We start from the raw sequence: 25,347 nt of genomic DNA on the forward strand, positions 1-25,347 counted from the left end.
GGCTTTGGGGTGGTTCAGGGCAGTGAAGCAGAGCCCCTTTGCTCAGGGTTCCTGAGTGACAGCACCCAGCTGGGGCTGGCAGCTCGCCCACACCATGCTCAGCCGCCGGGCACCAGCGCCAGCCGCCTCAATGCAAAGCGACGGGCTGCAGCGGAGGGGATGGTGGGGGCTGTGCTGCTGCCCTGGGTGATGGGCATCGAACACAGGTCTGGCTGCACGGAGGGCACACACACACACACACGTGCGTGCATGTCTGCCTGCATGCATGTTTGTTTGTCCGGGTGCATGGCAGGAGAGCAGCAACAAGGCAGCAGCATTTGCTGGGAAAAAAAAAAACAACCCAAAGCTGCAGCTCGAACCCAAATAACAGCACCAAACGCTGAGCTGCAGCAAAGCCTTGCAGCACCCCACGGCCTGGGGAGCTCCATGCCTGTGGGTCCCATGGCACCCTCCCCTGCATGCCCAGCACCGCCTTGGGCTGTTCCCCTGGGGTTGCCTTTGCCCTGCATCCGTGACGAAACTCAGAGCCAAAGCCAAGGTGTGAACAAATCCCAGCACCTCGGGGCACGCTGCGGATGTGCAGGGAGGTGGGGGCTGTGATGCAGGCGCCCCATGCACGTGGGTGGGTGCTGCACGCCACGGGCTGCAGGGGACAATGCTGGCCGCGCTCCGCACCGCCGCGCTCCCCATCCATCTGCATCTCTGCGGCGGAGCGAGGGACAGTCACACATTTATTTTTAACTGGCTGGGGAGGACGGGCAGGGATTGGTGGGTTTCTTGGTTATATCACTAAATCCCTGCGAGGCCCTGTTAGTTCCAGCACAGCGAGCCTGGCCGTGGCGCACCAGTAACCGTTTCAGCACTCGTTCCTCCATGCCCCATCCCAATGGGGCCCGATGTGCGCACAGATGGAGCAAGAGGGAACCCCACACCCTGCATTCCATGGGTGCACCCCATGCCACCGCCCTATCCTGGGTGTGGGATGCGGCCCAGGTGTCTGGGTCTCCTGTTGCATCTCTGGCTGCGATGGTGCGTGGGGATCACATCCGTATCCCCCCACCTCAGCACTTCTGTGTGGTTTGTGGCTGTGCTGTCCCCATGCTGGTGGCAGATGCCACGCAGGGCAAGCCCAGCACATCCCGTGGGGAGCAGTGTCCCACTGTCACCGTGATGTTCACAGTCCCCTCACCATCCCTGTGAAATGCCCACCCACCGACCCCATCCCCAGGTCCCCGTGCGATGCCCATCCACCAGCCCCATCTCCACATCCCCCAGCCCCACATGCAGCTCCGCACGGAGCAGCGAAGGGTTAAGCCATGCAGCAGCCCCCACGTGACGCTCTGGGGATGCCGTTTTTCTGTAGATCAGGACGGATTAGGCTGGAATATCAGGACGAGAATTTCTCCGGGCTGTGCTCCCCCCACTCCACGGCCCCCTGAGGATGCGCAGCTGCTGGGCCAGGGCCCCCCCTGGGTAAGGGCTCCCCGTGTTGCTCCCCGTGTTTCTCCCTGCATTTCTCCACCCCAGCAGAGCAGCCTTAGGGTTTTGGTGGCTCTGCGGCAGCTCTGCCTGACCAGACATTGCATAAGAAATCCTGGGGCTCGAGCAGGGCTTGGCTGCCTGCAGAGGGTTTGGATTTTGGATGGCACCTTAGGGGGAGATACGGGGGACGTAGGAAGGGAGACAGAAAGGGCACTGTCCCCATCCCCTGCAGCTGGATGCTCACCCTGCAGCACTGCAGGAGATGGGGATGGAGATGATGGGGATGGGAATTCTGATGGGGATGGGGATGGGAATGGGGTCCCTGCTGCCCACCCTGACCCCTCTGCTCTCCACAGTGCATGAGGCTGCTGCTTGCCCGAGAGCCCCCGAGCGCCCGCACTGACGGCCGCGGCCGTGCCAGGAGCCATGTCGGGTTCCTACGACGAGTCGGCAGCAGCCGCCGAGGAGACGACCGACAGCTTCTGGGAGGTGAGCCCTCGACAAACCCTGTCCCTGCGATGTCCTGGTTTGCTGTCACCACCTGGCACTGCACCCTTGCCTTCTGAAGCCAGCCCAGCGCCGGGGTCCCTGCTATGGTGGCTGGGGGGGGGCCTGCAGGAGGTCCTGCCCTACCAGCACTTACAGTCAGAGCGGGCCAAAAGGAGGTGGCCTTAAGACCCGGAGCGAAAGCTCCATCTGTGCATCCCACCGTGGCTTCCATGGTCATGGCTCTATCCCCATCTATCCCTGTCCCCATCCCCATCCCTGCTCCCATCCCCATCGATGTCCCCAACCCAGGTGGGGAACTACAAGCGCACGGTGAAGCGGATTGATGACGGACACCGGCTCTGCAATGACCTCATGAACTGTGTGCACGAGAGGGCCAAGATTGAGAAGTCCTACGCCCAGCAGCTCACTGACTGGTCCAAGAGGTGGAGGCAGCTCATTGAGAAAGGTAGTGGGACACCTGGATGCCATGGGGGGGGGTCTGAGCTGCGTGGGGGTGCTCACCCATCCCCTACACCCCCAGGCCCCCAGTATGGCAGCCTGGAGAGGGCGTGGGGTGCCATCATGACGGAGGCGGACAAGGTGAGCGAGCTGCACCAGGACGTGAAGAACAGCCTGCTGAATGATGACTTTGAGAAGGTGAAGAACTGGCAGAAGGACGCCTACCACAAGCAGATCATGGGGGGCTTCAAGGAGGCCAAGGAGGCTGAGGATGGCTTCCGGAAAGCGCAGAAACCCTGGGCCAAGAAGCTCAAGGAGGTGAGAGGAGAACCACAGCATGGCCATGCCTTGTCCCAACCCCAGCTCTACATCCAAGCTGGATATCACATTTCTGCAGGCAGAGGGGCAGGGTAGGAGCTGATCCTGGTAGTGTGGTGTCCTTGTTAATCCCACGTCCATCCTCTCTTCTCCCCGTAGCTGGAGACAGCCAAGAAAGCCTACCACCTGGCCTGCAAGGAGGAGAAACTGGCTATGACCCGGGAAGCCAACAGCAAAGCAGACCAGTCCAACACCCCCGAGCAGCAGAAGAAGCTCCAGGACAAAGTGGAAAAGTGCAAGCAGGATGTGCAAAAGGTGCGAGCCATCAGCACTGTGGTGCAGCTCCACTGCTGCCCCTGCTGCGGGCTCATGCAGCACAGGGCAGTGGAAATGGACGCCACCACTTTGTCATCCCCGTTTATTCCCATTTCCCTGTCTCTGGTTATGTGTACAAAAAGATTACAGGCAGTAGTGAGTGCGAGAAGAGCAGAGATTTTACCTTCCCACTGGGGCAAGATCTCTCCTGCATCCTCATTTTTCCCTATGGAGGCTCCTAGCTCAAGAAGGGCTCCCCAGCATGGAGATCCAAGGGTCAGCCTGGCTCTGTGAGGGATCCGGGGGGCTCAAGGTGTAACCAGGCACCTCGTGTACCCTGCAGACTCAGGAGAAGTACGAGAAGGTTCTGGATGAGCTGAACAAGTGCACCCCACAGTACATGGAGAGCATGGAGCAGGTCTTTGAGCAGTGCCAGCAGTTTGAGGAGAAGAGGCTCAACTTCCTCAAGGAGGTGCTCCTGGATATCAAGAGGCACCTGAACTTGGCTGAGAGCAGCAGGTAGGTGCTCTCCCTGCTGTCTGGGCAGAAAGCACCCATGTGAGGTCTCCCTGTGCTGCCCTGAAGGACCAGGTGCTTCCCATCCCCTGCAGTACCAGGGAGTGGGCTCTGATCAACATGATGGTCACTGAGTGGCACCAGAGCGGTGTTCCCCAGTGCCTCCTGGGGGGTGGCACAAAATGGGCATCGTAGCATAGAATCGTGGAATCACTCGGGCTGGAAAAGACAACCAAGATCACCAAGTCCAACCCCCACCTACCCCCATTAAGCCTTCTAACCACGTCCCTCAGTGCCACATCTCCATGGTCCGTCTCTGGGGATGGTGACACCACCACTTCCAGGGCAGCTGTGCCACTGCATCACCACTCTTTCCGCAAATAAATTTTTCCTAACATCCAACCTGAACCTCCCCATCCCACCATCCCACCCCCATCCCACCATCCCACCCCCATCCTGTGTATCCACCCCCATGGCACCCCTCTTCCCACAGCTACGCCAACGTCTACCGGGAGCTGGAGCAGACCATCCGCCTCTCAGATGCTCAGGAGGATCTCCGGTGGTTCCGCAGCACCAGTGGCCCTGGCATGCCCATGAACTGGCCCCAGTTTGAGGTGAGGCTCAGCCCCACTGTGATTGGGACCCACGTCCCAACGGCTGAGTGCTGAGAGCCTCATGCCTTGTGCCTCCAGGAGTGGAACCCGGACCTGACGCACACGATAACGCGCAAGGAGAAGATGAAGAAGGGTGAAGGGGTGACTCTGACCAATGCCAGCAGCACGGGCGAGAGCGGGGCGTCAGCAGGAGAGCGCGGGAGGTGAGTGCCATCGGGGTGCTGCAGCCCGCTCCTAGCACTGGGGAACGCATGGGATTTGCCTGTGCAAACACTCCTGCTGTCACCTTGGGGCGGATGAGATGTCCTTGGTAGCAGACCTGCTCCATCCTCCCATGGGCAGTGCTGTTAGCTGGGGTCCTGCTTGCTGCATCTTGGGAAGCCCCCTGAATCGGGGTGCCTGCCCATCCCAAATCTTCTCTCCCTCTCATCCCAGCGTCAGCAGCCACGACCGCGGGCAGACCTACAGCGCCGAGTGGTCCGACGACGAGGGCAGCAACTCCTTCAATGCCAGCGAGGCCAACGGTGGAACCAACCCCTTTGATGAGGACTCGGCAGGGAAAGGCGTGCGGGTGCGGGCGCTGTACGACTACGATGGGCAGGAGCAGGACGAGCTCAGCTTCAAAGCAGGTGATGGGATGTCCCACGCGCGATTCCCCTTTTGGGTGGAAAATCCACTAAATCGTGTCAGAGTTGCCCCAGCTCTTTGGCAGAGAGAATCATTAAGGTTGGAAGAGCCCTCCAAGTGCAACCTTCAGCCCGTCACACTGAGATGGGAAGGCACGACACTGGGTGGGATGGGAGGGATGGGGCACAGGAGGAATCATAGGACACTCTGCATTCGTGCCCTGCAAACCTCACTCAGCATGAACCCCACACCCCAGAGGACGCTCCAACAGCAAGCTCTCCCTTCCTCCCTTGTCCTCCAGGGGACGAGCTAACCAAGCTGGGTGAAGAAGACGAGCAGGGATGGTGCAAAGGGCGCTTGGACAACGGGCAGCTGGGGCTGTACCCCGCCAACTACGTGGAGGCAATCTGAGTCTTGTGCTGTGCTCCTCGTCGCCGTCTGCAGATCAACCCGCCCTCTGTTGTCTCCATTCTCCGCCAGCCCACCGCCATCGCTCCGTCTGCTCCGTCACTCCTCCCTCTTAGAGATTCAGACATATTTTCCGACCGAGCTTTTATTTTTTTAAGAGTTGTCTCTGAAGAGTATTTTGCATAGCCGCTTTTTTCTTCTTCTAAGATAACGTGAAGCGAAAGACGACGCCGTCCGTTCCGCGCTAGCTGATTTTTCCCAGCGAAAATCCAATACCTCAAGATCTTAAAGCCCAACCAGCGACAGCTCCTCCTTGGTTGGTTTTTAAAGATACTGAACTCATGAGCCGCCTTCTGATTGGCTGGAACTGTTCCGAAACGCACGGCGCTGGTCTCCTGGGACCAACCTGATTCGCCCCTCTCTGAAAAGAAAAAGAGAGGCAATGGGGTTTTGCACCTTTTATTTTATAATGTTTTCACGTTCTCTGCTCCGATTCCTCCTCCATCCCAAAAGGAAGGGCACAGACGTCCCCTCCTGCCCCACAGCCACCTCTCCCCATCGGGGGGGAAGAGGAGCAGCCCCACCACGGAGCGTGGTGGCACCTCTCCATCTTGCTCCTCCTCCTCACCGCCCAGAGCTGCACCCTGGGTGCTCTGCAGGGAGCAGCGCTCTGTGAGGGCGAAGCACGTCCCGAAATGTCTCTTCTTGGCCAAGGACCCCACCACAGCCCCACACAGCCAAACTGGGAGAGAGTGGGGACCCTCTGGGTGCTGCTGGGAGGTTGTCCTCTGACCCCTTCCAGAGGTCCTGCAGGGGGAGAGAAACTGCAGCCGCGCTCGCTTCGTTCCTTCACCCGTGCTCTGCGCAGAGCTCAGCCCCCCAGCACCCATGGGTGCTCCCGCATAGCCCCCACCCCCCTCCCCTCCTCACTGCCCCACGCACTTCCCTACAGCTCATCACCGTTTATTTCTTTCCCACCTTCCTTTGGCTTTGCGAATTGTTTGGCTCCAGGGACGCAGCGCTCCCCCGGGGGCAGCGTGTGGGCACTGCGCCCTCCTGCCCGGCACACGAATGGGAAAAAGAAAAAACAACAACCCACACAAAAAGTCAGATTAACAAACCCCGACCGCCCGTCTCAGCAATGCACCCCGGTTTTTGTACATTGATTGTGTAATTTAAGAAGTATATATATAATATATATATATTGTGATTGTAATGACCGTGGATACAACAACTAAAGCAGCAAGCGAAAATAACCGACCTCTGTGCGCATCCTCCGGGTGTGGGTTTGGGGTTGTGTGTGCAGATCCCGCTCTGCCCTTGGGGTTATGGACCTCGATGCGGGGTGAGTGCCAAAATCCCCGCCTCCCCCCCACCCCCCGTGCCCCTCTGCAGCCCCAGGATGCGGCACTGGGTGCTGCAGGAACGGGGCTCGCTGCTTTTGGGGTCAGCTGGGAAACGGCACAGGGAGCTGTGGATCGTGTGGAGGGGCTGTGGGAAGGGGAGCACACCCTGTGGGATGGGCCAAGCCATGGGGCAAAGCCTTGCAAAGCCCTCAGGGGGATCTGAGATAAACCAGGTGGAGAGCATTCCCAGTGAAGGCAATGGGATCCTGAGCTATACTGGGGAAAGTGGGAGGTGGGAAAGCCCTGAGGTTCTGGCACGGCGTGCAGAGACTTCCTACAAACCCAAACCCACAGGAGGTGCAACATGTGGGTCACCAGCCCCTGTCCCAAGCAGCCCTGGTAAACAGCAGCAGCTGTGAGCAACGGGGGTGGAGAAAGGGGAGAGAGGGGAGAAAAGTGATTTTCCCTTATGTACGCAGCAGGGTTTGGGGCTGACCCTGCAGTGCTGCCCCTATGCCCACGGCGAGCAGCAGCAGGACAAGGGCAGTTCAGTGGAGGTACAGGCAGAAACATGAGCATGAATCATTTTTTTTCGCAGGGATTCAGGTCTCCCTTCTGCCCTCTCCACCTGAACCTAAAGCACAACTCACCGCCAGGCAAAACCATGAAGAAAATCAAACAAACAACGACTGTAATATACAAGGTGGACATCGCCGGGTGGCCCAGAGCTTTGTGAAATGTGCAGTTCCCACCATCCCCCAGTTCTGTGTCCGGAGGGGAATGGCAGAGCTGTGTCTCTTTCTCTAAGGAACAGGACAGGCGAAGGGGAATCCCAAACCCAGCAGAGAGCACCGTGCTGAGGATGAGGGCTGGGGGATTCTGGGGGTCTCCATGCCCAGGGCTGGGGGTGCGGCTCAATGGGGGCTGCTGAGGGAGCTGAACCCACGTTGTGCAGTCCCTCCCTGTGCACAGCGCACATCCTCAGCCATGAGGTGGGATTTGAGGTGGGACCCCCCATATTTGCAGAGGGATGGGGGATGCATCTGTCCCGGGGCCTCGTGTCTCTGTGTGGTGCGAACCCATAGCAGATGGGGGTGGGTGGCCCAGCTCCCTCCCACCTCCCCCTCCCTTATGCTCACCCCACAGGGTGAAGCCAACACGCCTGGCCCTGCAGTGCCTGACCCATAGCCAGGGCCATTGTCCTCGTTTGTGCCTTGAGCCCAGCTTTGTTCTCCATCCCCATCCCGTGCCCAGGAGGAAGGGATGGAGTGGGGTCCCACCACTGCACCCCATATTTGGATGGCTCCATCCCCGACATCCAAGAGCTGTTCTGGGGGTTCATCCGGGGCAGCTCTGTTGCAGCTCAAGGGTTTGCTGGCAAGAAGGGGGAACGACCCCAAATCCCAGCCCAGTGGTGGCACAAGGGCAGGGTGCTCCGTGTGCTGGGGCAGGTGATGCCATAGAGTTATTGGGGTCTCCTATGGGGGGCCATGTCCTGGTGATGCCCAGGGCTGTAGAGAAGGGAGGGCAGTGTATGGGGACAGCAGGTCCCCAGCTGCAGCCCCGGTGACCCCGAGCACGCTCTCACCATCGATCCCAAGACTGCAGGCAGCCCCCCCTCAGCTCCTCAACACATTGTCTGTCATTTCCGTGTCCCTCTTTGCAGCCTCCAGCCCCTAAATCCACACCATGCATTGTCCTGGCCCTGGAGCTGGGCACAAAGCCATGCTCTCTGAGCTCATCCCCACTCCAAGTACGGGCTCTGGGGACAGAAGGGCCCCTACGGTCCACAGGGATGACCCCAACCACAGTCCTAAAGCGCTGGAAGACGATGATGAGGTCGTGGAGGGCAGTGAGAGTCCCCCACGCCCCCGAGGCTCAGTCCCTCAGAGCGGGTGCACAAACTGGTAGACGAGGCGCTGCGAGATGTCGGGTTTGCGGATGATGCCCTTCTTGTAGTACTGCCGGATGGAGCGGCTCAGTTTGTCGTAGTTCATGGCTGGGCGGTTCTTCCGGATGCCCCACAGTCGCGCCACCTGCGCCGAGTCCTCGATCTTGAAGATCCCTACGTGGGGGGAGCGGGGATGGGAAGTTTGGGGTGACCCCCCTACGGACCCTTCCCCTGACCCCAGGAGTGCCCGCCCACCTTTCTCCTTGTTGAGCCAACGGATGAAGCGTCCGTAGTTGTGGGGTTTCAGCAGCAGCTCCTTCAGGAACTGCCAGAGGTGGATGGGCTGCCCGGCACAGGATGAGTCCACCTCGCCGTCCGCCCATCCGCTGTCACCCCCTGCACAGGGAGGTGTGGGGTGGTTGATGAGCCCTGGGGTTGGGGCAGGAGGCAGCAGGGAGAACAGCGGAGTCCAACCCTCAGCTGCCCCATAGGGATGCATGAAGCCCCCCCATACCCTGTGCTTGCATCTGGGGCTGAAACGAGGGTCAGAACCCCAGCAAAGCCACGCAGAACTCACCGCAGTATCTCACATCCCCCGGGGCAGCTTTTTCCTTCATCCACGCAGCTGGAAATTGGGGAGCGGGCGGTCAGAGGGAGCCCAACCTGCAGCTCCGCGCTCCCCCCGGCCCCGCACGTACCCGACTTCCAGATGTCCAGGTGTGCATGCAGGACATCGCCGCAGACGGGCGAGCGTTGGCAGAACTGCTCCTCCGACATGGCGCACAGCTCCTTCCCTGACAGCTCCTGGAAGGACTTCCCGAGCTGCGGCAGTCGGTACTGATGCTCCGTCCATAGGATCCACTTCTGCACGTTGCCAGGGCTCCAGTCTGCGGGGTCTGGGGTTGGGGGCAGTGAGAGCAGCGTCACCCCATAGGGCTGGGGGTACCCTGAGGTCGTCCACCCCTGTGGGGCCAAGACTGGGGAGGATGAGCGAGTCCTTTTCTCCTCATTTTGAGGGGGTTTTGGGGGGCATTTAAGGAGCCTTGCAGGAGGTTTGGGGGTAGGTTGGGCACTTTTGGGGCAGCCTTAGGGTATCAGAATGGTTTCGGAGCATTTAGGACATTCTGTTTCAGGGCACATCCAAATGTTTTGGGGCACTTGGAGTGTCCTGGCAGATTTTGGGATCTGGGGGTATCTGGGGGGGGAGGAAGGGGAGGGGGAGGGCTGCATAGGGCAGTTTGGGTATCTCAGAGTGTGTTTGGATCTTCTGGTGGCGTTAAAGGGGGTTGGGGGCATTCTGGGTCTTTTGGGGGTATCAGAGCACATGGGGACTTTGGGGCAGTTCTGCAGGTTTTTTTGGGAACATTTTAAAGGCTTTGGGGCCATTTTCGGGGGTCTGGGGTGATCATCTGGGTTTGGGGGCATTTTATAGGTTTCTTTTTTGGGGGGGAGAGGAGATCTGCATGCACCCACCTGCAGCAATGTTGAGCAGCTTGCACGCCGTCTCGATGTCCTTCAGCACTTCGCCCACCACCATGCTCTGCATCTGCTCCAGCGAGTGCTCCTCCAAGGGCAGCCCCCCCTGCAGCTCCCCATCGCCCCCCAGCCCCAAACCTTGGCTGTCGATGATGGGGCACTGCTCCGGCTCCTTCTTCACCTCCCCTCGCCCCCCTGGGACGCCGCTCTGGGAGGTCTCCCCCATCCCTTTGGCAGCCCACGCGACGTCCTCCGAGTAGAGCATGTCGAAGTAGTGCAGGCAGAAAGGGGTGCTGGGGGGGCTGGGGCTGCCCATGCTTCCAGTGCTCAGACCTGGGATGGGGGGGGAGGAGAGGCTCAGGCACAAAGCAGTGCTAAGCCTGTTAGAGGGGGAAAATCCTACAAAGAGAAGCACGGAGCCCGGGGAGCCTTCGGAGGAATGTTGGCTTAGGGTTGTGATGCGGATGGTCCCGGTTTTGGGGTGGGAGATGGAGTCTGGTTATGGGGCACTGGGGAGTCCTGGGTGAGGCTGAGCCCCCAGAGCCCCTGCATGTGGGACGTGGGATGCCTAAACCCTGAGATGTGCATGGAGAGCATCAGCTGAGTGCATCCCAGCAGCGGGGGCAGCAGGGATGGCTCCCCTGGGCCAAATGGCTTTGGCCACCCCTGGAACACAACTTTCCCTTCACTCCATTGCAATAAAAGCTGCTCCCATCTGTCTGTCCCCATCCACTGAGGGCTCGGGAGGATGAGCCTCATGCAGCAACCCCACAGAATGGCTCCATCCACTGAGAGCTCCAGGAGAGGGATCCAGGGACCGGTGCTCTGTGAGGGGATGGGGACGAAGGGAAGGGGCAGCACTGAGCTGCACAGCACCGCTCAGCCTGGGAGTAGATTTGCTCCCAGCACGGTGCTCACACAGCATCAGGAAGAGCCCTACTGAGCACCAACCACGAGCACCAGCCACGTCCTGCTGTCAGGGGTGGCACAGCCCCACGGTTGCGTGGGACCTGGCACCGCAGCACTGAGTGAAAGCAGCGATGATGAGGAGGAGAAGGAGAAAGGGGCTGCCTCCCCCCTCTCCCAGCAGTTTCCCTGAGCGATGGCACCCGCTCCCAAGCCTCCCCTTTATCTGCTGTGGATGAAAAGAAGAGCTTTAGCAGATCCGCCTTCCATGCAGCCCCACGCTGCTGCAGCACAAAGGGACGCGGTGACAGCTGCACGGCTCCAGCAGCACAACAGGAGGGATCCCCAAAGCTTTGCCCTCCCCCTCCTCTGCCAGCCCTCCAGATGGGCACAGGGAGGAATTGGGACGTTTGGGAACATGGCCCCAGTGCAACCACCCAAGCACCACGTTGTACTCGCAGGGCGGGGGCCGCTGTTTGCCTTCCCTGGGTGGGAACTGTTTGCTCGCAGCTTCGGGTGCCTTTTTTCCCCCTTCCCTCTCCCTTGTTGCTTTTCCCTAGAAAACTGGAGGTGCATCACCATGAGGTACGGCCCAGCCGTGCCGGTCTCAGCCCTATCTGGGGAACGGAGCTGTGAGCGATGGGGACACCGAAATGCCCCGGAGCAATGCTGGCAAGCACCGCCCGGCTGTGCGCAGTGACACCTCCGCAGGGATCGGCCTTTCAAACAAGGGAAATTAAACATAAATAAAAAATCCCTCCCCCCCCCCCTCCGACCCTCGAACAATGGGGCCGTTAATTACTCCTAAGCCGCTGTGGAACAGGTTGTGCCAGGCATGGGGCACCCGGACGGTCCTGAATCCACAGGTGCTTCCCAACCACCCCCCCCCCCCTCCCCAGGCAGTGAGGGGAGTGGGGCCGGGCTGTGTGCCCCCCTCTCCCCCCGACCCCAGCACTGCGATGGGGCCATGCTGTGATCCAGATCCACCCCACACATCCCTACTGCCAGCAGGACACCCTTTTTCCCTCCAATCCCATAGCGACAGCTCGAAGAGGATGGAGACCCAGCAAAGTCCTTTCTGCCCCCAAACCTGTTGCTATCAGGGATTTGGGGGGTTTGTCCCCAGTTTCTTCCAGCAGCAGACAGCACACAACGTGAGAGCCCCCAAACCTCACACGACAATGCCCTAAGACCCACCCCATAGCTGGGGACGTGGGGCAGATACAGAAATGCCAGGGGTCCCACTACGGGGTTGCAGCCCCACAATGGGACAAACCCAGTGCACAGGAGGGATGCAGCCCACCCAGGTCCCAAAGCTGCCCCCAGCCTTTTGTCACCCTCCCTAAACCCCCCCATTACCTGCATGGGGGCTGACAGCTGGGCTGTGTGTCCCAAACCCCAGGTCAGGCTGCCCCAGCCATGCGTTAACAGCAGTGGGGTGGGGACGGGCACAACCCAATGGTGTCCTGAGCAAAGCCTCAGCGCTCGGCGTCCCCCAGGTGAGCAGCAGAGCTTGGTGTTCCCCATGCAGGGCCAGGGAGCCCCTATTTATAGCAGGCAGATCCCTGCCCGCGAGAACGGCCGTATTGTGGGGGATTTGGCAGCCGAGCGGTGTTTGTGTTTCACTAACCGAGCAGAACCATAAAAATCCAACCTGGAGCCAACGTGCCTCGAGCACTCAGGGAAAAAACACAGCAGAAATCCAGAGAAACGTAGCGGCCCTAAGAAGGCGCTGCTCTGGTAACAGGGTACCCAGCTGCCCCCAAGGACACAGCATCTTCATTATGGGACCCAACCGCTCTGCGCTCTCATGGTGAACCCAAATCACACCATCTCCATAGAGCAGGTTGGGGTCTTGCAAACCACGCTTGATTTTGGGTGATAACCCCCCGAAGAGCACCTGGAACTCACAGCAGGGGATGGTTGTGCCCCCAGCTGACCTGAGAGCAACGGGATGAAATGACCACAGCAGACAACCCCACACCCACCCCAACCGGCACCAACCTACAGGGGATGGCAGGAGGGTCCACAGGGACGGCTGTATGGCTCTTACCTTCAAGGGGCTCAGCAGCAGCATCGGTCCCAGCAGTGGGTGGGAAGAGCTGACCCCGCACCGCTCGGCTCAGTGCCTGGGGTGGGCATGGCCCCAAGCGCAGTGCCCCAATGGGGACGGTGCCCCACAGCACCCACCCGGCTCACGGGCTCCGAAGCATGGGCTGCCAGTGGGCACCGTATGGGGTGGGGGCACGGATGGGGCACAGGGAGAGGTGGCTGAGGGACGGAGGTGTGCGATGGGGACGCGCTCAGCAAATGCCTCCTTGGCCCATTATATCCAATTCCTTCCTTATTTACCTGAACAAACAGGCTGCGTGCTTACCTCAGCTGGAGGTGTTTGAACAGCCCGAGTGGGGTTAACCCTTGAGGGGTGCAGCTTGGTGCCAGGCTCAGCCCCATGTGGGACCCCATAGGGGAGTGGGACAAACCCCAGTTTACCCCTTTCCACCCAAACACCCACCCTGGTTGCACAGATGTGCAAGGTGAGAGCAGAAGGCTCTTCTGGAGCACAGAGAGCCATTGGGTGCGCTACGGTGGCACGCAGCATCCCGTGGCATTTCAGGGGGAGCAGGGATGCTCTGAGCCCCCAGGGACAAATCAGGACCCGCTGCTCCAACTTCCACCCCAAAATTGTCAGGGATCAGCACAGGGACGTGGCCCCTTCTCCTCCCCACATTGCTGCCGTGTGGAGCAGAGTGGGAACATGCAGTGCTCTGGGTCTGGGTTGTCCGCACCGGCAAAAGCAGGAAAAAGCTGTTCTGAGCGAGACAGACCCCGAGCTGGAATTTACGGTCACTTCGAACACGTAAAGAACGCAGCACAGCTCAGGCAGTTCTCCTGCATGTGCGAAACCAAACCCCCATGCACCAAACCCGACGCCGTGCCCCAAACCCTCATGATTTTACTGTCACCCCCCGCTCCCCCCCCCGTGCGTCCCATGGCACACAGGGACTCCGCACCCCTCCTGCTCACCGATAAGCACAGGTGTGCTCCGGGAGGAGAGAGGGAAATAAAATCCCATGGAAAGGCGGTCAGAGCCTTAATGTTATCTTATCCTATGGAAAACACTGCCCCCAGATTAGGGCTGCTGCCACCTGAGGTGAGCCTTCCTCCTCTGTTTTGGGAGAAACAGCTGGGTTGGGAACACGTGGCAGGGAGAGATGGCGGTGGGAAGGATGGGGGGCGTTGTGGTGAGGTGGGGACGTGGCACAGGCAGTGTGGGGAGAGGGGTCCTCTCAGTGCCCCCAGCTCACTGCAGCTCCAGGACCCCCCTGCACCGCTCTGAGCATCTTCTCCCTGCTCCCATCAGTGCACAGCACTGCACTCAGTGCGGAGCATCCCTCCAAGTGCCACACAGCTGCAGCGGGCCGAGCTGCCAGGGGCTGTGCCCACAAAATACGCAGCACTGCATGTCCCCAAATGGGCTCCAGAGTTCCCAACCAGGACCCAGCACTCAGCCCCACAGCCATCCAAGCACTGGGAGCTTTATCAACGCTCGTGCGTGGAAACATAGGTGTGTCAGCCATGGGGAGTTAAGATACAGAGCAGAACCTCCAGGTGAGCCACACGCCCATGCACATGCTGGGAAAGCACTGTGGCCACCCCTGCCTTTCACACCCCCTGTTCAGTGCACAGCCCCACACTGCAAACGTCTGCCTTCCACCACATCTCCATACAGCTACGAGTGCAGGGGATGCTTGCAGGCACAAGTTGTGCACAGCACTCCTGCCCTCCTCGCTGGGATGTTGGCCAGGGGCCTCCCTTGCTCGTTAGGTTGAGTTATCATTCATTAGCAAGGCCAGGAGCAAACTAGAGGAGGATGCAATGGGAAGGCATAGGGCAGAAGAGGCTCGGCTCTGTAGGAGCATCCCAAAGCCGGGTCCCCTTGGTGCTCCCTCCCCCTGTCCTGCTCTCCACTGGAGCTGGGAAAACTCTCCCAGCTCCTCCTATCAGCAGCACCGGACATTTCGATAAGTGAGAGATTAAAGGGAAAAGCATTTCTCTGCCTTGCTGAGCGTTGGCTTTGCTCAGGGGGAGGTGAGCAGCACCTCGCAGGGCTTGAAAATGGAGAAACAGCCCCAAAAATGGGGAGAAGAGGTGAGAAATCCAGGGCTGACAAAGCCCATTTGACGTCTGCTGCAGGACCAACAGCGCCCAGCGTTCACCACTTCCCCAGATCCATAGCAGTGCTCCAAAGGGTTTGGGGTGATGGGTCCCCACAGATGGGGCCAGCAGTGGAGCTGCCCCTCATGGGAGCCCAGGGCTGCGGCCACCTGCGTCACCCCAGAGTTGTGCAATCCCAGCTGGTTGCGAGCAGCTCTGGTTACAATATGCAAAAGAGGAAAAGAATAGGTTGCAACACCTTGGGAACAACAAAAGAGGGGAAATGAAGTCTGGCTTTTCTGCTCTGCCTGCGCAGCTCTGGAGGGTTTTTCCTCATCCTCGCTGCCAGGCGGTGGGCTGCGGCTCCGGTGCGATGGAGCAGCACTCCATGAATCAGCGCGGAGGAATCTCTGCGCCTGCAGCAATCGCTGGCTGCACGGCAAGAACAACACATCAGCAGCTCTAGAATGGAGAGATATAATAAAACCATTGACAGGACTTGATGTCACTGCGAAACCGCAGAGGGCACCGAGCTGGGCCGGCACCAGAGCCGAGCAGCAGTTCCTGGTGCTCTGCAGAGCGCGGTTCTTCTGCTGCGTTGGAGAACAGCGGTGAGCCCAGCCCAGCACGGCGTGGGGAGATGGGGTTCCTCCCACAGGGATCCCAGCGCCGCGCAGGAGGCGGCTGCTCCTAATCTTAATTGCTCTTCCCTGGATGTTTGCTTCCTGTGGTTCGCTTCCACCCCAGCCTGCGCCCAGGGTTTATCGCGTTTGGAGGACGGACGCACGGAGGTCAGGGCAGCCGTCCCAGAAAGAGCCACCCCAGTGGAGATGGGGATCGTGCCCCATTCCCATCCCACTGTCCCTGTGCTGCAGGAGGGAGCGCAGTGCAGAGATGGCAGTGGGGACACGGCCCTCCCAGCAGCGCAGGGATGGAGCTGGGACTGCAGCTCTTGGAGGGGAAGTCTTTGGGGTCGGGGCTCTGTTGGAAGCCTCCAGGAGCCACATTACCAAAGCACGCGAGGAGCAGCCCGGGGCAGGCAGCAACGCGCCACGACCCCACGTGCAGACCTACCGCAGAGCATCTCCTTAACACCTCCTCACCCCCATCCCTCTTCCCAAAAGCCAGCAGCGCGGTGCCAGGCGGGGCCGCTCCCCTTTATTGCCCCCGGCCACGCGCCCCGCGCCTCCCATCTTCCAGCTGCTGCCATAAACCCCGTTTACGGGGCGACGTGCGTCTGCTCAGCGCAAACAGCCGCGGTTATTGCTGCCGGCGAGGCGCGGGGCCCACCCTGATAAAACAACCCGGGGCTCCCGACCTCGGCTCCTCGGCCGCGGTGCCGCTGACGCAGGCGGGGAGGTCGCAGGGCTGGCAGTCGGGAGCACCGGGATCCACCTGCCGTGTTTGCTGTTCCCTGCTTAATGCCCCGCTCCTTTCATCCCCGGGTTGCATTAAATTCCGGCTTTTGTCTCCCGGGATTAAAAGCCTGGAAGTGGTCGCAGGTCGCCCAGCGGTGCCAGGAAGAGAGGAGCTCAGGAGGAGCTGAGGGTGCGCCCGGCTCAGCGCAGAGCAAACGCGGGCAGAGGTGGGGTGAGGACAGGCCATGGCTGAGCCTTGAATGGCGTTGGGTGCAAAGCAGGGGAACCATCGAACACGGACAGCTCTGGGGCTGGGCTGCCTGCTGCACCAGCTGCATGCAAACCTCAAACAACCCAACCTTGGTTGTTGCTCACAGCAGGGAGGGTAGAGTTCGATGATTTTAAGGCCCCTTTCAACCCAACTATCCCATGGCTCCATGACTTTTAAGGTCTCATCAACCCAACCATCCCATAGTTCTCTGGTCTTCAAGGTCTCTTCCAACCCCACCATCTCATCGCTCTATGACCTTTAAGGACCGCCCAACCCAACCACCCCATGGCTCTATGATCCTTCAGGTCCCTTCCAACCCCACCATCTCATGGCTCTATGATCCCTCAGGTCCCTTCCCACCCAACCACCCCATGGCTCTATATTGCATCCCCACTTCCTCACCATTCAGCCCACCAATAGGGTGGAGCAATGGGGCCAGCACACCTCACCACGCCACATGCAGCAGTTCCCAGCCCTACGCACGCAGCCAGGTGAGACAGGCAGGGCCCTGTGCCAGCAGACACGATGCCTTCTTGCACAGCCTTCGGCAGCTTTGTTTCCCACAGCAGCTGCCATGAAGAAATGCAAATTCATTCTTCTCCTCCGTTGCTTTTTTTTCTTCCCCCCACGTGCAAATGATTCTCGGGCATAACGGCCCCAGAGCGTGGGAGCCATGGGGTCAGGGAGAACCCGTGAGCCGCTCTGATGCCCTGGGAGCCCAGGGCAGCACACAGTGCCCCGCAGCAGGAGAGGCTCTTGGGCACAGCTCCCCACAGTCCTGTGCTGTCCTCAGGAGAGCCAGCAGAAGGTTCTGTCCCAGGTGGGAATCCATAAAAATCAGCCTCAAAAGCCGCAGCATTGGCTGGAAGTGAGAGCTGGCAGGGCTGGGTGGGAAGGGGTGGCAGGAGGTGAATGGTGCTCAGCCACCTCTCCCCAGGCTCACAGGAGCCACAGCTCTTTGAGACCAGAAAATCCCAAAACTGCCCTGCAAGGGCTGGAGCTCCCAGGGAGGGGGGCAAACCCCCATTCTGAGCTCCATACAGAGCTCAGATCACTCTGCCCGTGGGGGATGAGGCCACTCTGTGCACTGCAGCTCCAGGGCAAAGGCATTGCTCTCCAGCACTGAGCATCGCACACTATGGAGGGGTCATGGGGACAACCACACAGGGCTCAGCGCAGAGCAGCTGGGGATGAGCAATGCACAGGGAGCTGTGACTCAGCCCTGAGTCACCCAGTTCCTAAGGAGATGTGTTGTTCTGATAAGCATCACCCAGGTCTGACACTGCAGCCCCCATCCTGCCCAGCAGCACCTACACCTGGGGGGCTCAGTGGAGACCCAGGGTGGCAGGACTCCAAACAAGGAACGAGGAGGCCCAGCACCCTCTCCCAGCTCTGCAGGTAGTTGCTGCTCCCCAGCACACACAAGCTGCCCTCCGATCCAGACCTCCCCCCATGGAGCTTCAGCACCACGAGAAGCCCCCCCATAGCCTGGCTAGGGGGAAAGAAAAAAACCATCAGTGACATCCTATGGGAAATGAGCACCATTCCATCGTGGTCTCACAGGATAGAATACTAAAGCAGACAGCAATTAATGCCCTCTGTTCTCTTGCAGAAGCCAGGCTCCAACCTCAGCCCCAAACATGACCCCAAATGGGGCACCCTCACCCCAAACCCAATTCTCCCCATCCCAGTGCTGGCTTGGGCCCCAATGCAGCAAGAACATGGCTTCTATTCTCAGCTGTGGATTTGAGGGCAGCAAAGTGTTTGTTCTGTCAACACGGGCCTAATCCTCAACCAAAAGCTGATGAAAAAAGCCATGGGGGGGAAGGATGGGAATCAGCTGCCCTTTTGAAACAAAGCCCTCACCGTGACACCCACAGCCCCAAAAGGAAGGAGGGCACCAGCACTGCCTGAGGCAAGCAGGGCAGGATCCCACCCAGGGATGTGCCAGTCCCCACGGACACCCACAACACCCTGCAAGGGGAACAGGAGCCACCAGTGGGACCCCAACCGTTCGGGTGACAATATTGTGAGGTTTAGAGTTCGTCTGGTGAAAGTCCTGTGGCAGCAACACCAGGTCCCCACCTCCCTTCGGCCAACACAAAGCCGTTGGGCACAGACACAAGCTGGGATTAGCAGCTGTCCCATGACACAGCCGTGACACCAGCAGCCTGCCATGAAGGCGCTCACCAAGACTGGCATTTCCAGATGGGTCAGAAACCCTTTTCCTGGCGGGATGACTCAAAACTTTGTCATCTCAAGGTTCATCTTCAGCTCAGACATGGAGCAACCTGGCGCTGCTCACCCTGCGGTGGATCCCAGACCGACCCTGAGGACCATAGGTATCCCAGCCCCACTGGCACAGCTGCCACCAGCCCCACAGCACTGTGGGACCCACTCCTGCCCACTGATGGCATCAGCACCGCACCCTTGGCCCGCAAAAAGAAAAAAAAGGAAAAAGTACCTCTAGCAGTTTCCATTTGTTTGCTCTTTAAATAATGGCTTCCTTATCGCTACGTATGCAGATCCCTTTAAAATTCAGACAAACCTGCTTCTCAAGGCACCTGCGTCCCACACCCCGTATTGCCTGCAGGCACTGCAGAACAGAGCAGCCCCTGTGCCGACTCAGCCTGGGATGGAGGTTCCAAAGTGGGGGGATTCCTCCTGGAGGCCTTTGAAAGCTCCCCAGCTGCTGCCATGTCCCCGTTGGAGCAGATGGAACAGAGGTCTCTTCCTACTGCAGCCACCCCATGTTTGGTGGGACACCAAGCTCCCCATCACCTCCTCGCCTTGAGATGACAAAGTGGGATTTCCAATGGGAGATGCCACCCTTCTCTGTCCACCCTGACCCATGGCGTGGTGCACCATGGAAGTGGACGGCTATGAGCAGGAGATTTGGGGACGCTGGAGGCGCCACCACGTCCCTCTGGGCAGCCAGGCTCGGGGACAACACATCCTCACTGTACATCACGGGGAGGTCAGGGAGAACACATCGTGTCCTCAGAGTCAGACAGGGTCACCCCCAGGGTCACATCTGATGCCTCTCCAGGCTTCTGGGCTTTGCCACCACGGGCTTGACATTACAGCCCAACCTGCAGCTGTCAGAATTAATTGAGGAAACTCCAGCACAGTAAACAACGAGGAGGGAAAATGGGGCAGATTAGATAACAGGAAGGTTCTCCTTCGCTCCCCCTGCGTGGAGCTCTTCAAGTCCCAGCCAGCAGTGCACAGCTTGGGTCGTGCTCCCTTGTTCTGCCAGGCTGGGGACAACTCCACGTCCCCAGGGCCGGGTCTTCTGTCCTCCTGCCCCAGCACAGCTCCACCTCCTGCTCTGGGGCTCCAGCAGCACACAGATGTGGGTGTTTGGGGTCTACATCCCCACTGATGGACATCTCTGCCCTTCAGACATCCCAGCTCTGCTCAGCTTCCTCCCCAGCAGGTCACCTCCATGAGGGCAGCAGCAGGCTGGGTGACACCATGCCACTCCATGGCGTGGTGGGAGCAGGACAGAGCACACCCAGAAACGTGTGACCACCTTCCCAGCCCAGGAGCAGGGCTGGCATCTGCTCCAGAAGCATCTGGGGACCCAGCACCATCATCAGCAAATCCCAAGGGCTGGGAGAGCAGCATCCCACCGCGGAAGGAATGCAGATGAGGAACACACTCAGCTCCCTCTGCTGGCACCTACTCCAAGTCCAGGCCAGGAATCGTGGAGATTTCACTACTGCAGATGAAGATGTAAACAAAACAAGGGAACACACCAAGCTCTTAAGCCAGCCCTGATCCCATAATATTTGGTGGAGCAAGCAATGCTGCTGCTTACCTGTGTGTGCCATTTGCTGCTGCACTTGGTTTCCAGTGCATGCTTTTACTCAGCTGTTCTGTGAATGGGATCCATTTCAGATTAAGTTCCCTTAAATCATTTCTGTCTAGCTGGCCATTTCCCATTAATGCATGGGCTGAGCACACAAATTACAGCTTACAGCAAGCTTCCAAAGAAATCCTCCACCAAAAGCTGTTTCCACACATGGAAAGTGTAAGAAGGAGCCCTGCCTGGGGGGCAAAAATACCAGCAGAGCCACATGTGCATGAAGGACCGGGGATGATGCAGGATTTCCTTGTGCAGCAGCCCCAGCAGTGAGATGACCTCCACTATAGCAATGGCAGCAGGTATCACAGAATGGTCCAGGTTGCAAAGGAGCACAGTGCTCATCCAGTTCCAACCCCCTCTGTGTGCAGATCCCCAACCAGCAGCCCAGGCTGCCCAGAGCCACATCCAGCCTGGCCTTGAATGCCTGCAGGGATTGGGCATCCAGGACTAGCCTGCCTGGGAGACAGCATGAGGAGGGAGGTGTGATCACACTGTCCTGCTCTGGTGAGCTTCTGACAGGTTGCAACCCTAAAGACAAACAGATTCTTTCAAGCAAATAAGCAGTCAATGAAAAGTTTGGTGGGGGGAGAGAAGGGGAGGCATCCCAACCTATCCAAACAGAGACTTGTTTTAAAGCCACCCAGGAGCACCCAGAGCTCAAGGGGTGCATTCTTTTCGTGGTGCAAAACAAACACCCATAGGCACAGATAGCAGGATGTCTCTTCCCCGTGAGGCTTTCAGTCAAGCTTAAACAGCACATGAAAGCTCCAGGCACTTATTCAAATGTTAAAAAGCAAACCCAGCACACACATATTGAGGTTTCTTGCAAGGATTAGTAACAAAGTCACATGTAAGCAAGAGATCAGCTTTACCTAAGCTGCTCCAGAATACAGTTTATATAGGCAAATGTTTCGGCTGGGTGCCCTGAGCAGCAAGGCCTGGCTTGGGAAATGCCACCAGCCCAAGTGACAGCGCAGTGCCTCCAAGGACCTTCGCATGCCCTCATCCTCATCCATGGGGACACCAGGCACCTCCCTTAGTGCTTCTCCCCCAGCATCCCCCTCCCCAGCTACCAGCGCTGCGTACCAGAGCCGCCCAAAGGGAGCCCCCAGGGACGGGAGCTCCAGCACAGCCCCACATCCCTCACAGGCTCTCCTCCCCCATCACCTTTCGCCACAAATGGACCTCAGCCACTCATCACACCTTTACCCAGGCTGGGGAGTTTGGTTAACTCAGCACACACTGAATTCCTTCTTTTTAAAGCGAGTTGGAAGAAAGGCAGAGAGAGAATTGAGCCTTAGCAAAATCCCGGGGACAGGAGGAGCCGTAAGATGACAGATTCAGGAGTTTTTTGTCAGCTTCAATAAAACTCTCAACGGCCACAGAACTTTTTTTTTTTTTTTTTTCTGTGTTAATTTAATCATACAAATATTCATTTATACATCAAGGAAAAAGCTTCCTCTTTATTTTTCATTTTTTTACCCCCAATGTGCTGTCGCAGGACTTCTCCCAGACTCGATGAGGCAACACACCATCCTGTTCTACACATGCACTCCCCCCAGAGAGAATAGACAGGCTGCAGAACCACCACTCACTCACACAAGGAAAGAAATTAAACACACAACAGAAACCCAGACGTGGGACAGCGTGCATCCCCAGCCCTGCAGCTCCGGCTGCTCTCCAGCCCTGCAGCTCCGTCCCCACGCTGCAGCTCAGCGCAGCCCAACGCAGCACAGCCTGAGCCTTGGGGCTGAACTCCGCTGTGCTCGGACTCCTGGGCTCTCGGAGGCGCACGGCCCGCTGCTGGCGCCCAACGCAGGGAGCTGACTTTAGAGAGCGGAGATGTATTGCAGCTTTTTTCCTTTTTGGAGGGGCAGCGGGGGAGGAAGATCTGTTTCTCCTGCTCAGGACAGATGGGTGTCAATCAGAGACCGGAGCTGCAGCCTCTGCCGCTGCACCCTTCTGTACCGCTGGGTGCCAGCCCCACTGGGGCGATGCAGCCTCCCAATGGTTTCTTTCTCACCAGCCCAAGCTCTGTGTGCACAACCCGCCTCGGCCGGCTCCTGTGAGCTGCAGCACAGCCCAGCAGTGGTGACAAACAACGCCGCTGGTTTCGCCTGCCTGGTGTTCAAGTTTGAACGCATCAGCCCTAGAGAAATCAATACGGATCCCCCCACAACACCTGAATATCTCAGACCTCTCTATTTAAGATCAGGAAAGCCGACAGCACGAGCAATTTGGGGGCTGGCTGTATCACTGCATTTCAAGGAACCAGAGGAGACAAAACCACCTTTGGCCTCAGAGAAACAGTTCTCACGAGAGGAAAATCCCAGAGGGTAGAGCAACCTCTAATTCCAATGTTCTCCCGCTGTCACAGCAGGGTTACAGCCCTGGCTCCCAAAGCATCTGCAGCTCTGCACCATCATTTGCAGAGGTCGTTCCCACAGACGAGGGCTGACGCTCAGCTCCCCAGGGCACAGCTGCACGGTGAGCAGCACCGGGCTGCAGGTTTCAGCAGCACCTCAGCTCTGGCCCTGCCTTTCTGCACAGCCTGGAGCAAACAACTCTTGCAGCAAGGACACCGTGGATTGAAAACGCTGAGGAGAGAATCCAGATCTGTGCCGAACAAGGATGCCTTCTGAGTGGGAAAGCACAGGGCTACGTGGGGTGCATCATGCAAGCTTTTCTCAAGAAAAGGAAGGTTCATTAGCAGGAGCAGCACAGGAACACAAGCTCGGCAGCCATTCTCTACACGACGAGCAGACGTGCCTGGGAGCAGAAAGCTGAAGCGGGGGGATCTGAGGCTCGAGGGTCTCCCAGCTGACTCAAGGCAAAGGTTGCAGCACCAGCTGCTGTATGAGGTCTAATTTCCTTCCCCTGCCTCCTTCCATTACACAGCTGACAAAGGGAGCTATAAAGATAAGGAAACACCTCATCATCTGGACAAACAGCAGCCTGCAGTGTTTTAGATGCTTTCAGAAGGGCAGTGGCAGTGTTGTAGATGTGATGGTCAAGTTCATGCCTTCAGAGCTTGGCACATTAACCACCTGCTCAGAAAGGAAGGAGCAGAGGCAGAATCCACTTGCCCAAGCTACAATGCAGCAAGGCAAACTACTCCCCAGACTGAATGCTAAGAGAATACAGCTTCATCAGGGCAGAAAGATGGTACAGGACAAGAACAAAACACCGCAGTGGCACCAGGCAGTGCAGCACTACCTTCCACGGGCACATTCAGTCTGAATCTGTACCACTTACCAGCTCCAGCAAGCTGCTGACTGTCACGACACTGACACAGACCCAGGTCTGTTCACCAAACCACACGTGCTCCCAAAGGTCCAATTCTTCCTCTGCTGGATCCAGAGAAGACCCACCATCCTCCACAAGAAGCACCTGTATGCTCTGGTTGGCAGCTGGAATGCAAACTGATCCCCCATCCACAACAAATCGAGAAAATGCCACGCACCAAGCAGCAGCAAGCCTGCGCTCTGCTCTGAAAGGAGTCTGCACCAGAAAGGTTGGGAAGAAGCTTGTGGGGTATTTGCATATCGTTGTGTCTTTGGCAGTTGGCTCTTCTGGCCTGCAGGACTCCTGTCAGTCAGTGCCCTGCAGAAGGAGCTGGGGGCACACAGCCCTCAGGAACCCACGAGGCCCCTCTCCCCCCTTCACGCTGGGCTTTCCAATCAATAACTGCATGAAGATACACTGCAGGAACAGCAGAGCAACCCGTATCTTTAGAGGAACAAGTCCTCCTCCGGCAACAAGCCCTGGAGCCGTTGGAAGGGTGAGAGCCTCCAAGCTATACAAGGATGATAAAGGCGAATGAACACAAGGCGACAGAGTGGAATCCAGCTGCTGATTCTAACTCTTGCTCTACATTCAAAACTGCAAAGATTTAGCCTCTAAGTAACGCTTCCTAACAGGAGAAAGGAATTCAAACTTATACTGCATGAGAGAGATGGGAGACTCAAAACTAATAAGGAGGTGACTTGCAAAGCTTCGCGACTATCGTCGAGTGAATTACAGCTACAGAAAAGTAGTTTCCTCTTGGCACAGGACCAGTACACTCGCTTGGTGGCTCTAGGCACAGCTATTGTACATCAAGAGTTAAGAGAAAAAAAGTACTTTAAAATGCTAACCACATAGGACAGCTCTGGAACTTTAATAGGTCTGTTTCTTATTCATAGGGTTGTATATACGCAAGAGGAAGGGAAACGAGCCCTCCTTTATCCTACCCCAGTCCCAGAGTCCCTCTCTTCAACTGTGATGCTGAGACCTGGTCCTCAGCAGGGCAACTGACAGCAACACTCAAACCAAAAGGAAACAAATGACGACACAAAAAGAATTAAGAAGTGGGTAAATAAAATCAGAAGTGAAATTAAAAACGCTGAGCTGGGTACAGACCCAACCCGCCATTCAAACACATCCAACACAAAGAAGTCACTGCACAAACCCCCAGAAGATGCCAAGCAAACGTCCATCGGGTAACAAGCAAAACATGACAGTTCCACACAAATGCACGCTGTCCCTTATTTAAAAAACAGGAGAGAAACAAATTAAACATTTGCTCAAACTACAACCGCTCTGTAGGCAAAATTGCTTAAAAAGATGGCTTTTTCATTTCATTTTCTCTCTTAAACTTCTCAAGCTACCTAATTATCCTGTGTGAGAATGACTTCTAAAAAAAAAAAAAAAAAAAAAATCAGGGTGTTGGTATAGTTTCCTTCTCATAGCATTAAACAGCACTCCTGAAATTCAGCATTCACACATGCATACTGAGATCTTTCCTCCGGAAACAGTCTTAAGTTATTGGGCTTTTTTTTTTTTGTCTTCTTTATCCAGAAC

The 25,347-nt window shown here is 57.8% G+C and overlaps 2 protein-coding genes across 2 annotated transcripts; one reads left to right on the plus strand and one right to left on the minus strand.

The window, feature by feature from the left end:
- Positions 1-1,908: 1,908 nt before the first annotated feature.
- On the plus strand, positions 1,909-5,231 carry PACSIN1 (protein kinase C and casein kinase substrate in neurons 1; the record flags this gene model as incomplete). Its single annotated transcript, XM_079546404.1, has 9 exons — positions 1,909-1,971; positions 2,281-2,437; positions 2,513-2,748; positions 2,908-3,063; positions 3,407-3,582; positions 4,073-4,193; positions 4,272-4,396; positions 4,629-4,822; positions 5,122-5,231. 9 exons carry the CDS (start codon positions 1,909-1,911, stop codon positions 5,229-5,231), a joined length of 1,338 nt encoding a protein of 445 aa, XP_079402530.1.
- Positions 5,232-8,460: 3,229 nt separating this feature from the next.
- SPDEF (SAM pointed domain containing ETS transcription factor) lies at positions 8,461-12,924 on the minus strand (the record flags this gene model as incomplete). Its single annotated transcript, XM_079546439.1, has 7 exons — positions 8,461-8,639; positions 8,721-8,861; positions 9,043-9,090; positions 9,164-9,361; positions 9,939-10,274; positions 12,678-12,747; positions 12,901-12,924. The coding sequence occupies 7 exons, from the start codon at positions 12,922-12,924 to the stop codon at positions 8,461-8,463; spliced, it is 996 nt and encodes a 331-aa protein (XP_079402565.1).
- Positions 12,925-25,347: the final 12,423 nt, after the last annotated feature.

Source organism: Tetrao urogallus, assembly GCF_951394365.1.
Source record: "Tetrao urogallus genome assembly, chromosome: 24".
Classification (NCBI taxonomy): domain Eukaryota; kingdom Metazoa; phylum Chordata; class Aves; order Galliformes; family Phasianidae; genus Tetrao; species Tetrao urogallus.